General features: G+C 39.8%; 2 protein-coding genes across 2 annotated transcripts in view; one reads left to right on the forward strand and one right to left on the reverse strand.

Moving 5' to 3' along the window:
* LOC136691517 (uncharacterized) overlaps positions 1-3,469 on the reverse strand; it is a 33,539-nt gene extending 30,070 nt beyond the window's left edge. The window contains exons 1-3 of the mRNA XM_066664077.1: positions 3,436-3,469; positions 3,164-3,286; positions 133-319 (exon numbers count right to left, since the gene is read on the reverse strand). Of these exons, the coding sequence (XP_066520174.1) occupies positions 133-294 (162 nt within the window). The 5' untranslated portion in view covers positions 295-319; positions 3,164-3,286; positions 3,436-3,469. The remainder of the gene's footprint in view (positions 1-132; positions 320-3,163; positions 3,287-3,435) is intronic.
* Positions 3,470-3,745: 276 nt separating this feature from the next.
* Positions 3,746-14,374, forward strand: LOC136691518 (membrane-spanning 4-domains subfamily A member 4A-like). Its single transcript, XM_066664078.1, has 6 exons — positions 3,746-4,077; positions 4,887-5,024; positions 6,003-6,110; positions 12,518-12,574; positions 13,068-13,196; positions 14,369-14,374. Exons 2-6 carry the CDS (start codon positions 4,896-4,898, stop codon positions 14,372-14,374), a joined length of 429 nt encoding a protein of 142 aa, XP_066520175.1. The 5' UTR covers positions 3,746-4,077; positions 4,887-4,895.
* Positions 14,375-14,431: the final 57 nt, after the last annotated feature.

Here is a 14,431-nt window from a genome sequence, read left to right on the forward strand (position 1 = left end):
AAAGAATGAATGAATGTACAATGAATGGTTGTTTCAATTAATGATTGTTTTGAAACTGTATACAACAAATTTGACTTAGTTTTTCTGAGTTGGTTCATTCGTCATGAACTCTGGACAGTGTCAAGGACTTACCCCCAAAGCTTTGGGTTCTCCTTTGAGAAACCGCTGCAGGGGGCTGTTACTGGGGGGGTCCTGTCCAGGTTGAGCTGTTGTTGTTGTTTCTGGTGGAAGCACGTGGGTCACGATGGTGTAGCCACACCCAGAGTTGGTGACTGGTACAGCAGAGTGGGACATCTTTACCTCCAGCTGATTTACTCACCTGAGAAAACCATACATGTAAAACACGTTTATGGTCAGAATAATTTGGTTTTTGAAAAAGTTTAAAATGTCTGTTTCTACAATAAATGCATTGTTAATTTATCATATTATAATATGGATATTACTTCAATAATTTTAGCTGACTTCAATATTTTCAAATTGTTTTTACTGGCATGTTTGTTTAAATAAAAGTGAACATCACCTCTGTTTGCTTTGTTCTGAAGCCTTTATGTCACTTTTTTTTAAAATCAGTGGTTTTATTTTATGTATAGTTAATTTGTTTATTTATAAATTATTCTAAGTAACTTTGTTTTGAAATTCATTGCTCATTAAAGGGGTTGGGTGTAAATGTAATATTATTAAGTTTTCATATTATCATTAGATTAGTGGCACAGAATGGCCTTAAAATGACAATAATATAATTTATCATGATTATTTCTGGAGCAATATATTGAAATATATATAACAAGAAAAGGCTATCATGACAGGTCTAGTTCTCTTGCAGACAGAATTAAACTGTCCTCCATCTTTTGCTGAATTCATTTTACCCTCAACATTCACAAGCCTTCAAAACACTGCTCCTGAGGATCATCCCCACTCCACCCCACAATGCTGCCACCACCATGCTTTACAGTGGGGAAGTTTAGTTTGTGGTGATGGCCAGTGTTGTAACATTTAACCTACCTCATTTGTTAGCTTTCTGTTACCATCTCTTATGTTAATGGGTTGGTTTTAAATCAACCATAAGATCCCCTAAAACAATTACTTATCAACCAATTTGTTTCTTTCCTCTTGTTGACCTTGTTAGTCTTCCTCATCCATGAAAGGATTGGTTTTAATTGTTCATTGTTGCAGACTGTACACTGGAGATGTACACTCTACAAAACACAAACTCTAAACTGACTGGGCCTTACATGTCTGGACATGTCTGTCTTTCCTTGTTTTGTAAAACAAACAAAGATAGAAGCCCCTAACTGAAGCTCAAGTGGTTGTAGGAGGAGCTGGCTGTAGGCTGTTGGTGTATAGTGTGTTTATGATTCCAGATATGGCACTTTTTTTGTTTATAAAATATACCTGGGTCAAAATTGACCCTAATAACAGAAAAGCCATGATTTTAACAAGAGCATTTTATAATTTAGTAAAAGTATATATATTATTATTTTGTTTAAATAGAAGTTCCTGACATAGTCAAAAAGTCTTGATGCAATAAATAAATTTATGGAGCACTTGTGTGCATTTAAAACCTAAAAACGGGTCGCTCAAGACCCTCACACAAGACAAAGGTTAATCTGATCTCCAAAATCTCCACTACTGTGTCACATCAGACCACATCAGTGTCACTCTCATGACACTGTGCTGAACTGTGGTTGAGATTTAATAAGATTTGCTTTCTCTTTGTCACAGTTTTGACTGGTGAAGTACGCAGGCCACAGTTTTTATAAGCAGAGTATCTCCCATGTCGGCTGCTTTAGAGAAGTCGTATGTGACCTGGCGGCATCCCTCACTCGTCTCCTTCTTGCACTATCCCTCAGACTGTGAGGACGGCCAGCTTTAGGCAGTTTACATGTTCCTTATTCCTTCTGTTAAAAAACAACTACTTTTCTCACAGCAAAATATCCCCCTCCCATTTGTGTTCATTCAGATGTACCACATCTTTTAAGCTGGAGTTATATGTTATAAGTCAGAAAATGGCTGCAGTTTGTTGGTGGTTGAAGAACCACAGGAACTCATGTGAAGCTTGAACTCTTTAGTTCTATTGTACTTTCTGTGTGTGTTTACTTTCATGTGGAAGCCATTTGAAATCTATTCCCTCTTTCAGTTCAAACACAATTATAAACCAATGTTACCCACTTGTGGAGCAGGAACAGAGCCACTGCCTGAAAGCTACCATATGCTGTTTTTAAGTGTGCAATGGAAGCAGAGAGCCCCTGAGTCAGTTTGGAAGAGATGACTAGTTTGTCCAGGGCTGTGTAAGGAAACACGGTGAAGATAAATTCTCTGAAATGTTTTTAAGTGTATTGGATTAATATCAGATTAATGTCTTTAGATTTAATTCAAAGGGATGTTCAGTGACTTGGAATCTATTTTGGATCCATGTCTTGAATTTTAATTTACTTTTCAATAACTTTCCAAAGTCTGTACTCAAGAATACGGATTAACAGTGAGTGTTTACAGTCATTTCAGACACATTCACGGCACTCAGGAGAACTCCAGTTTCACAAACAACGAGTTCACCACCCACAACAGCCTGGAGGCATGGTGAATTAGGTCAGGGGCATTAAAATGTATGCAGTTCCTTACATTGTATACCTTTAATAAATTAACTTAAATCATTTTGTAGAAAAAATTAATTCCATTTTGAAAATAAGGTGTATTGTTTTGTAATATTTTGGTGGGGGAAACTATATGGTGGGGGTGAATTAAATTGACTATGATACAACTTATAAATGCAATAAAAATAAAATTTCTTTGTGAAAACATGAGTAGTTTTCACAGGTACAGACCTGTTATCACGTATTATCACAGAAATGAGGATCACAGACCGCTATCAGCACTGGGGCTGTGTGGTAGGAACGTGTCTCTGCTGTGAGAACAACACTCAAAAACATCTCAAAAAAAGCAGCTTCAAAGAGAAGGACTAAACCCTGTTAAAACTGAAGGGTAGTTAAAGACACAGGGTTTAGTTTTCAGTAAATTCTGAGCGTTTCTATTGGTCCATTTCTGGTGAAAGACTGAGAGAGTGTAAAGAACACCTGCTGCTCTGAAATGACGGGACAGTGGAGATACATCTGTGTTCAAATACGAAAGAAAAAGAGAGGAAGAGAAAAGCAGGTTCTGGATTTACCTGAAATGAAGCGCTGTTGTTATGTTGTTATCTGAAGGACTTCTGTAAAACCCCAGCTGTCTGGTGCTGTCTGTAATGAAGACTAGGTTTCGGAAGGAGGGGTGAAGGTATACTTCCTCTCTACTGTAAAACGGAAAGAGGGAAATGTGTATATGTTTGTCACTAAGAGGGCACCAGGGTTCTGTTTTGTATTTACATTTACTTTTAAGGCAAAATTTAAAAGAAAACTATAGGATTATCATAGAACAAGTGCAGTCTAGATGTGTTCTCACCTACTTTTGGTTGGGTTTCTCCTCACAAGCAAAAAGCAGGAGGGGTTTTCAGTGTTAAAGGACTTCCTTCCTTTGTGGTGGTATGTTATTGTGTGCGGTGCTGGTGCGAGTGGATCAGACACAGCAGTGCTGCTGGAGTTTTTAAACCCCTCAGTGTCTGGACTGAGAACAGTCCACTGACCAAAAACATCCAGTCGACAGCCTCCTGTGTCACTGATGAAGGACTAGAGGACAACCGACACACACTGTGCAGCGACAGATCAGCTCTATATGGATGTCTATATGGTGGATCATGGAGGTAGAAGAGTGGTTGCAGTTAGTGAAGTGGACATATTTGTTTGCATAATTTTACACAAAGAGATAAGGGTGTGTTTATACAGTGGAGATATGAGGTGAAGATCTACTGACACATATTCACAGTAATCGATCTACATAAACTTTTACGACAGAAAAAGAAATCTCTGAACTTTGGAGTCTTTATCAGATACACTTTAGGTTTCAGGTTTTACAATGACTCCAAAGATCACCAGGAATCACTCTGAAACGTCTTAAACATATGCCTTTAAGTGGTATTAACTACATGAGGAGAAAAAGGAGAAGATTTAAAGAAAAACAGAAGAAGAAAGAATCGTCTGAGCTCAGGTAACTCCATTCCTTCAGTCATTAGAAGGCTCTTTATCACCGTTTATAAATGGACTGCTTTGTTATGCCATAAGTTTCAAATTACTTCAACCCCTGAGATCCTACTGTATATTACTGCTATAATATCCACACATAATCAAACAGTTTTTAATAACCTTACTGTGTAATTATACTTTAGTAACAAATTAGTTTAACTTCAAGTCATGTTTGTTGTTACAGCACCTCATGTTAATACACGAGTGTAAGCTCAGATTTTTCCTAACACATTTAGAGCACTGTAATAACGCAGTTATTACTTAATAAGCGTTTTTTTTCCAACTTGACTTTTCTGAGTGTAACATTGGGAGGGGGGTTTTGCGCAGCTGGGTATATAATGGATATATATAATGGATCATTTTTTATTTTGAAAAAGACTTGTGTTCAATGGACTTTTTTTCTATTGAAGAATGATGGATCAATGGATGACTGTCTTAATTATTGATTGTTTGATAAAATTATTGATATATTGGTTGATTGAGTAACTGGCTGATGTATTAATCGATTGATAACCTGATGATTTGATTGATCCATTGACTGATACACTGATTGTTTGGTGGTTGATTGACTGATTGATTATTTGCTTGCTTGATGTATTGTTTGGTTGATTAATAGTTTCACTAATTGAGTGATTGATCATTTGATTCATTCCCTGATTCATTGATTGACTGGTTAACAGTTAAAATTGGTAACTCAGGGTATATTGTTCATCTATAAATAATAAAAGGTAAATAAATAAAGTAATATATTATATATTTACTTTTTATTCCTAGGTGTAAAAGATGGAAAACAACAACATCACGTTGACCGCTCAAGTGATCAGTCCACAGAGTGAGGAGTACAGCTGCTTAGACTTCTTCTTCAAATACACCAGAATCAAGATCCTGAGGAGAGAGAGGAAAACTCTGGCTGTGAGTCACTCATCCTAAACCCCACCCCCAGCAAGAGGGCGGAGTCGAATATAAGTGTCAGAGTGAAAAAAACAGGACCTGTACAGGTGCAATGGTCATTGAAAAAGCAGAGTTAGGGTGAGTGTACCTGAAAAGATAGAGCAGTACCTTCAAACCCAGAACTGTCACTGTTCTAGGACCTCTGTCCATTCCCCATCAGGTAACACTACAACAGGGATGGAGGCGGAGCTTCAGGTTATGCTCCATTTTCTCCTCAGCATCTGGGTTACAGGAAGGGACAGAAAGAGTGTTTAGTGGAACCACAGAGCCACATTCCACACCGAGAACTCACTCTGACCATCCTTTCTTACACTGGACAGATCTGGACCTGCTCCTTTAACCATAGACAGATAAGGAGTGTGTCCCTCAACAGCTGACCAATCAGAGCTGTGTGTTGGTGTCCACTATTAGTGACTCAAGTCTGTGTGCAGTTCAACAGCAGCTGTGGTCAATGAGGTTTAAAAGGTGGCTGTGATTCTTTGACTCAGCTGGTTTTAACTAATTGGTCCAATCACAGCACTTGACCTATGTTAATGTGAGAGCGCAAAGACAAGGTTTAATGCAACAAAACAGACACAACTAATAAAACGAAGACAACAAGAATGAAGAAGGAAGAGAGCTGAGAGAAAACGGCTAAAAACCAGAGCTTCTGCTCCTCGCTCCTCACTGCTGTGCCCTCGGGGTCGGGGGGAATAGCGAGCGGCTCATTATCTTTTAAAGGAACAGGTGCTGAAAGCGGGCGTTCTGAACAGGGCTGTTTACACAGGGGGAGAACACTGCTGTGGGGCTCGTGGAGTTTGGACCAAAGCAGATCACAAATGTTTAATTAAGAAACAGAACTGTGTTCCACTGTGGAGAAGAGAGAGAATATGTCACTGTTAGAGTTAAGTGTACTAGAGTATTTATGTGTTTTGTGTGTGTGTGTGTTCTCCTCCACAGATTGTCCAGATAATAACTGCTTTGATAATGTTTGCGGTTGGGATTGTGATGCATGACAGTGCATTACTCATCAGCTCCATCGGCCTGCTCTACTGGATGCCTCTGATTGTAAGTGTTTTTAAAGAAAACACCTCTCCTACATTAACGGTAATGTAAATATTTAAATATACATTTTAATACAAACTGGATTCCAAAAAAGTTGGGACACTAAACAAATTGTGATTAAAAACTGATTGCAATGATGTGGAGGTGCCAACATCTAATATTTTATTCAGAATAGAACACAAATCACAGATCAAAAGTTTAATCTGAGAGAATGCCAATCAATCAATCAATCAATCAAATTTTATTTATATAGCGCTTTTCACAACAAAAAGTCATCACAAAGCAGCTTTACAGAGATCCGGGTCCAAGCCTCCTATGAGCAAGCCAGGGGCAACAGTGGCAAGGAAAAACTCCCTCAGCACACGAGGAAGAAGCCTTGGAAGGAACCAAGACTCATACGGGGAACCCATCTTCCTCGGGTCGACACCAGAGACACAACAGAGAACAGAAGTAAAAGTGAAATGATGACAGATGAAGGGGTTATATTAATATGAATGTAGTATATTAGTGATGGAGAAGCGGAAAAGAAAATGATGAGGATGATGATATTAGTGATGTATGAGTCTGATGAAGGAGGATGTGATCAGGAATTCTGTATGAGTTAAAATTAGGTGCAGAGTTAAACTGAGATAAAACAGCATGGCCAAGCATGATAGTGTAGATGAGACAAGGCCAGGATCTTGTACAGGATGTGTACAAGATACAGGGGGCTGGATCAGGGCAACACCTGGAGAGCAGCAGGACATCTCAAAGCATGAGAGAGACAGGAGAAAGAAAACCAAACAAAGGGAACAAATAAAAATAGAGGTTGGTACGGTTATGGTAAAGAACGGGCAAATTTGTCCTGCGAAAAAAGCTTCCACGGGTCAGGCAAGAGAACCCAGCGACAGCGTGTTGGCGGTTACAAGAAAGCTAACTAAAAGTGCTGTAGCTATGGTGATATGACAGGGTTAATACAGAACAGTGATAATATGAAAACCAGCCCAAACACCAATAGAGAAGGAGTAACCTGAAAGTGAATGATTAACCAAAAGCTTGTTTGAAAAGGTAGGTTTGTAATCTAGATTTAAAGATTGAGAGTGTGTCTAAGCCCCAAACAGTAACCGGAAGGCTATTCCGGAGTTGAGGAGCTTTGTGAGAAAAGGCTCTTCCTCCTGCAGTGTTTTTCTTAAAGCGAGGAACAAAGAGTAGATGGGCATCCTGTGAACGAAGTGTATGTGACGGGCGATAAGGTATGAGAAGTTCAGTAAGATACTGCGGGCCTAAACCATTTAGAGATTTTATAGTCAATATATTTTAGAGATATAGTCAGAGATATTTTATAGTCAATGCGAATTTTTACAGGTAGCCAGTGTAGGGATGAGAGAACTGGTGTGATATGTTCGAATTTTCTAGCTCTAGTGAGCACCCTGGCTGCTGCATTTTGAACTAACTGAAGCTTGTGTAACGCTTTGCACGAGCTCCCTGCCAGGAGCGCATTGCAGTAGTCTAGACGTGAAGTTATAAAAGCATGCACTAGTTTCTCTGCATCTTTTAATGATAAAATATGCCGAATTTTGGCAATATTGCGTAGGTGGAAGAAGGCGGTTTTGACTATATTGGATATGTGGGTATCAAATGTGAGAGTTAAATCAAAGGGTACCCCTAAGTTTTTAATGATGGCATTGTGTTTTACTGTTGAATTATCAAGATTAATAGCAGCATTTCTGAGTGAATGTATCTGAGTATCTGTACCTAGTAACAAGACTTCAGTTTTATCAGAATTTAACATGAGAATATTTTGCATCATCCAGTCTTTAATCTCAGTTAGACATTCTGTTATTTTACGTAGACAATCATTAGGTTTGGCTGATATATACAGTTGTGTGTCATCAGCATAACAGTGGAATTGAATCCCATGCTTACGGATTAGTCTACCCAGTGGCAGCATGTAGAGTGTGAACAATACAGGGCCAAGCACTGATCCTTGTGGAACACCATATTTAACTAAAGTATGATTAGAGGATTTATTATTCAGATAAACAAATTGATAACGATCGGATAAATAGGATCTGAACCAAGAGAGGGCAGATCCTTTTATTCCAACCAGATTTTCCAGTCTATCAAGAAGCATCACATGATCTATGGTATCAAACGCTGCATTAAGGTCAAGCAGCACCAGAATAGAGATATAGCCCTTATCATGTGAAAGGAGTAAGTCATTAGTTACTCTTGTTAGAGCCGTTTCTGTGCTGTGATTTGGTCTAAATCCAGACTGAAAAATGTCATGAATGTCATTGTTTTGTAGATAAGAGCACAACTGCTGTGACACAACTTTTTCTAGAATCTTAGCAATAAATGGGAGGTTTGATATTGGCCTGTAGTTTGCGAGTACAAGAGGGTCAAGATTGGGTTTTTTAATAATTGGTTTGATTACCGCTAGTTTCAGAGGTTTTGGTACATATCCAATGTTGAGGGATGAGTTTATTATTGTGAGCAATGGTCTAATGACTTTAGGTAAAATTTGTTTAAATAATTGTGTTGGTACAGGATCCAGTAAGCATGAAGTTGATTTATATGAGCTAATTAAACTAAGCAAGTCATTTTCATTGACAGAATTCAAGTAGTCTAAGTGCACCTCAAAGCTGGCGGGGGGTTCATCAACAAAAGCCGATGTGACTTTTGACTGATATTGGATTTTGAGGCGAATGCAATCAATTTTATCATTAAAAAACCTCATAAAGTCATTGCTACAGAAATCAGAGGGGACAATGGGGTTGATTTCCTTTTTGTTGCCAATTAGATTTGATACAGTGCTAAAAAGGAATCTAGGGTTGTCTTTGTTGTTTTCTATAAGGGAAGAGATGTACTGTGATTTGACTTTAGATAAGGCATGTTTGTAGTCGGTGAGGCTGTGCTGCCATGCAATTCGGAAACATTCTAGTTTTGTGTGTCTCCATATACGTTCATGGTTACGAGCAGCCAGTTTTAATGCACACGTGCTGTCACTGTACCATGGAGCAAGCCTATTCTCTCTAAATTGTTTGGTCTTGACTGATGCAACACTATCTAGGTTTGTACACAATAAGTGTTGTAGGTTGTTTGTAATGAGCTCAAGGTCATTTGGGTGAGTTGGAAAAGAAATGGTGGTAAGGTCTGGAAGGATGTTAAAATCACTAACTGTTGAGGATGTTATAGTGCGCTTTCTAATATAGCGCGGTTGTGGACAAATATCAAAGTTTAACGCAATTTCATATGTGATTAGATGGTGATCAGAGATGGTCTCATGTAGCGAGAGATTGGATAGATTATTTATCTCAATGCCCCATGTTAACACTAGGTCCAATGTGTGTTTGCATTGATGAGTGGGCCCAGTAACATTCTGAGTGAACCCTAGCGCATCCAAAATAGATTCAAATGCAATTTTAAGTGGATCATGGTCCTTCTCAAAGTGAATATTGAAATCACCAACAATTAAGGCCTTTTCTGATACGATAACTACACTTGAGAGAAAATCAGCAAATTCACAAATAAATTCTGTATAAGGGCCAGGAGGACGATAGATTGTGATGAGCATAAACGAGTGCTGCCTTTTTGATGCAGTGACTTTAAGAGTAAGTACTTCAAAGGATTTAGTATCATAACTAGATTTTTGTGTTGTGTCAATGGTATGGTCATAAATTGTGGCTACACCACCACCACGACCAGATGTTCGTGGGCAACTGTAATAGCTGAAGCCAGGGGGAGTGGACTCATTTAGGGCAATGTATTCATTGGGTTTAGCCCATGTTTCACAGAGACATAATGCATAGAGTTTGTTATCAGTATTAATATCACAGACAGTGAGTGCTTTGGATGTTAGAGATTGTTTATTTAAAAGCCCTAATTTAATGCTGGAAGTGCTGAAATATTGCATTCGCTGCAGTGCCTTGGTGTTAATTCTAATTAGGTTGTTAAAACTGATTTTTGGGCGTTTGTGATAACAAGCTTTGCGGGAAACAGACACAGTCTCAATGCTGAAAAAATTATTAGCATTAATCAGAGAGGGTGATATGGACATGTTACTCATCATACTAGCAGTAGAGAGATGGTCAGGAGGAACATTAGGAATTTTAATATTACTTACCTGCTCACTATCCATTCCACCTACCTGACTGATGTGACTGGCAATGACCAGTCAGTTCCGGCGCAGAACCACCTCAATGTTCTCAGAGAGAACTACGGCTCGGATGAAGCCCATCCCAACGATACAGGGCCGGACGCTCACGAAAGCACTCCCAGTTGTCGACGTAGTCTACGCCGACAGTGCCGCACCAATCCAGGAGCAAGGAGTGGAGCCCGAAGAGCCTGCTAAACGCCTCGCATCCTCGACGGTAGGTGGGCAGGGGGCCAGAGACGATCATCCTAGCATCCGTCTTTCTCCGAGCGGTATCCAGAAGTGAACGGTAGTGCTCCTTCAGGACCTCACTGCGGCGGGCGGAGATGTCGTTTGTTCCCATGTGGAAAACGACGGTGCCGAAGTCCTTGCGCTGCCGAAGCGCCGATGGAAGCCGCCTGGCAACGTCCAGGACACGTGCGCCTGGGAGACAAGAAACGGTTGCATAACTCTTTATCCCCAGCACTTTTAAATGTCTAACTATTGAATCACCAATAATAAGAACACCGTACTGTTTAGTCTTCAGTGCTGAAGCAGGTGCAGGTGAAGGCCAGGAGCTGAGCACCTCAAACCGGTTGGCAGAAGTGAAGACTGGCTGCGGTGGAGGTGGGGACGGCCTCGGCTTCCCACGCCCATGCTGGTGTTCCCGTCCCGGTGCAGGTGTGTAGATGGGTACCCCCGCGAACCGCCACGGCAGAGTGGACTAAAACAGCGATAAACAGCAAACAATTTCAAATCAAGCACGCGAGTAGTCAGCCGGAAGTGACGTACCTGTGACGTACCTGAGGAGTAATACCTCTTCGAGGCACTACATTCATGGCGCCAACAAATCCCCAAAAAGTTGGGACAAGGCCATTTTTTACCACTGTGTGGCATCCCCCCTTCTTCTTACAACACTCAACAGACATCTGGGGACAGAGGAGACCAGTTTCTCAAGTTTAGAAATAGGAATGCTCTCCCATTTATGTCTAATACAGGCCTCTAACTGTTCAATCGCCTTGGGCCTTCTTTGTCGCGCCTTCCTCTTTATGATGCGCCAAATGTTCTCTATAGGTGAAAGATCTGGACTGCAGGCTGGCCATTTCACTACCCGGATCCTTCTCCTATGTAGCCATGATGTTGTGATTGCTGCAGAATGTGGTCTGGCATTATCTTGTTGAAAAATGCAGGGTCTTCCCTGAAAGAGATGACGTCTAGATGGGTGCATATGTTGTTCTAAAACCTGAACATAGTTCTCTGCATTAATGGTGCCTTTCCAGACACACAAGCTGCCCATGCCACAAGCACTCATACAACCCCATACCATCAGTGATGCAGGATTCTGAACGGAGTGTTGATAACAACTTGGGTTATTCTTGTCCTCTCTGGTCCGGATGACATGACGTCCCAGTGTTCCATAAAGAACTTCAAATCGTGACTCATCTGACCACAGAACAGTCTTCCATTTTGCCACACTCCATTTTAAAAGACCCCTGGCCCAGTGCAAACGTCTGAGCTTGTGGAGCTTGCTTAGAAATGGGTTCCTCTTTGCACTGTAGAGTTTCAGTGGGAAATGACGGATGGCACGGTGGATTGTGTTCACTGACAAAGCTTTCTGGAAGTATTCCTGAGCCCATTCTGTTATTTCCTTGATATTCCTGTTTGAGGTGCAGTGACGTTTAAGGGCCGTGCAGTGACGTTTAAGGAGTTTTACGGCCTTGACCCTTACGCACAGCAATTGTTCCAGATTCTCTGAATCTTTTGATGATGTTATGCATGGTTGATGATGATAATTTAAAAGTCTTTGCTATTTTACAATGGGTAACACCATTCTGGTATTGCTGCACTATCTTTCTGCGCAACAATGGTGTATATGGTGATCCTCTTACCATCTTGGCTTCAGAGAGACACTGACACTCTGAGAAGCTCTTTTTATACCCAATCATCTTGTCAATTGACCTAATTAGTGTTAATTGGTCTTCCAGCTGTTTGTTATATGCTCAATTTCCTTTTTCCAGCCACTTATTGCTACTTGTCCCAATTTGTTGACACTGTGAAATTTTGAATCAACATAATTTTCCTTTAAAATGTTACATTTACTCAGATTAAACTTTTGATCTGTCATCTATGTTCTATTACAAATAAAATATTGAAATATTAACATTTGCCATCTCCACATCATTGCATTCAGTTTTAATTCACAATTTGTTTAGTGTCCCAACTTTTTTGGAATCCGGTTTGTATAAAAAAATAAATATGAAGACTCTCACTGTGGGTCTAATCTGCTTCTGTGCAGTTTCTGGTGTCCGCTTCTCTTTTGATCGTCCTGGTGGACAGACCCAATAAAAACCTGGTTCGTAAATCCTTCCCATCTCCACTCACTGCTCACACAGGGGACAAAATAATGGAAACACCACAGTAGAGAGGCTGACTCAGACCGAAGAGATAACAAACCATAAATCAGACAGAGGGAAATTATACACCTAAATTGTCCTGTTTTATTTGTTTCTTTTTACCCTTGAATCCTTAGGTTATTTTTGAGTGTTTGAGTGTTTTGTTTTCTTCTTTTTTCTTTGTCTTCTTTTGTTTTTTTCTTTTTCTATTTTTTGCTAAACACTTTTTTTTGTTGTTGTGGCCTGGGATGCACTGGTGCTGTATCCGGGTTTACTCCAGTTTCACAGAGACCCAGAACTGGATAAAGTGCTTACAGAAAATGAGTGAATAATGAATGATTGAATGTTTGCTCATTCTGTTTTGTCGTTTATTTTCCTTTCCTTTTTTTTCTAACAGTTCAGTTTTTTCTTTTGTTTCTGTTAACATTAGTTTTATTTATCTGGTTCCCACAGGCGAGGGCGTGTGGGGGTCTATATATTGTTACTGCACTAATTAGTTTTGTCTCAGTTATTTTACTGGCGACTGGGCGGGACAACAACTGGTCATACTGCAGTCCGCCTGAATCCTCTATGTGTCGATTGGTAAAGATCAAAGAAATGTATCGTGTAAGTATCATTTAAACCACATATTTTTGCCTTCTGCTTGAAAGGCTGCCCCTGGGATGGGGGACTTGGTCTGCTGTATTTTGCATTTTACTTGCATTTGTTTTATTTATGTCTACTTTCTTGGACAAATAAAAACAGAACCAGTAGAAATCTTAGGTTTGCCAAATTTTGCCAAATTTTATTTCCAGAAAGAAAATAAATTAACTTTAAATGAACATGCTCAGGTGAAGTGCAGCTGGGTGGTGTTACCCGCCCTTACCATTATTTTTTTTTTTTTTATGGACAGGAAATGTCAGAGTGTTTGCTTTAGTGCTGTAATATGTATTTTTGTTTGTTTATATGGCTTTGAGCATCTAAAACACAGCTGTGAGCTCTCATTACCTTCTCTGTTGCATGGCTGAACTTCTTTTAAATATTTATGTATTGGCCATTACTGTCCATTGTGCATTAATAGAAGTTAACTAGCTCTGACTGAAAGGGTTAACTGCAAGGTATTAGAAAGAAGCAGGGGCATTTTCAAAAATGTACGGCATGTAGTGAATTTGCAAGGTGTTCCCAGTAGTCCTAGCAATCCATGATGAAGTAAACTTTTACCACACTGTCACTGTTGGCCCCTCCTTCTCTGTCCATGTCTCCCATGTATTTCTGCTTATGTTTTGTCTCCGTGCTTGTCTACGCCTTGGTTCCAGCCATGCCTCCTTCCTCATGTGACTGCTCCAAGTGTTGTTCATTAGTATGTGTTTTTAAGTCATTTGTGGTGTTTCTCTCATTGTACTTTTTTGTGCTGGTTTTCCTGATTCTCTTATTCTGCCCCCTCAGAATATCTCAGGTTTTTCTCTGTATTAGTCTTTGCCTTTGATTCATCCTGTTGCCTGCGCTGTCTCATGTTCATCCCCTAGTGTTCCTCTTTCGTATATATTTGTCTTGCTTTCTGTTGGGTGTCTATCTTGACTAGTTCTAGTGTCTGCCTTTCTGTAATCTCTGTGGTATTTGTTTTATATTATAGTCTACACTCCTCTTTGTTGCTGTTTAGTGAAATATTTTGTTTTCTAGATTTGGTTCTAGTCTTCTTTATAATGTTTTCTCTCTGTATAACTGTCTCTCACTCTCTCTGAACCTATTCTCAGGTGTTTCTCTGTATCTGCTAGGTGTAAGTTTGTCTATTGCCCATGTCTTTGTTTAGTTTAAGTTTCTTAGGTTCTCTGTCAGCA

Source organism: Hoplias malabaricus, chromosome 3, assembly GCF_029633855.1.
Source record: "Hoplias malabaricus isolate fHopMal1 chromosome 3, fHopMal1.hap1, whole genome shotgun sequence".
NCBI classification, from domain to species: Eukaryota; Metazoa; Chordata; class Actinopteri; order Characiformes; family Erythrinidae; genus Hoplias; species Hoplias malabaricus.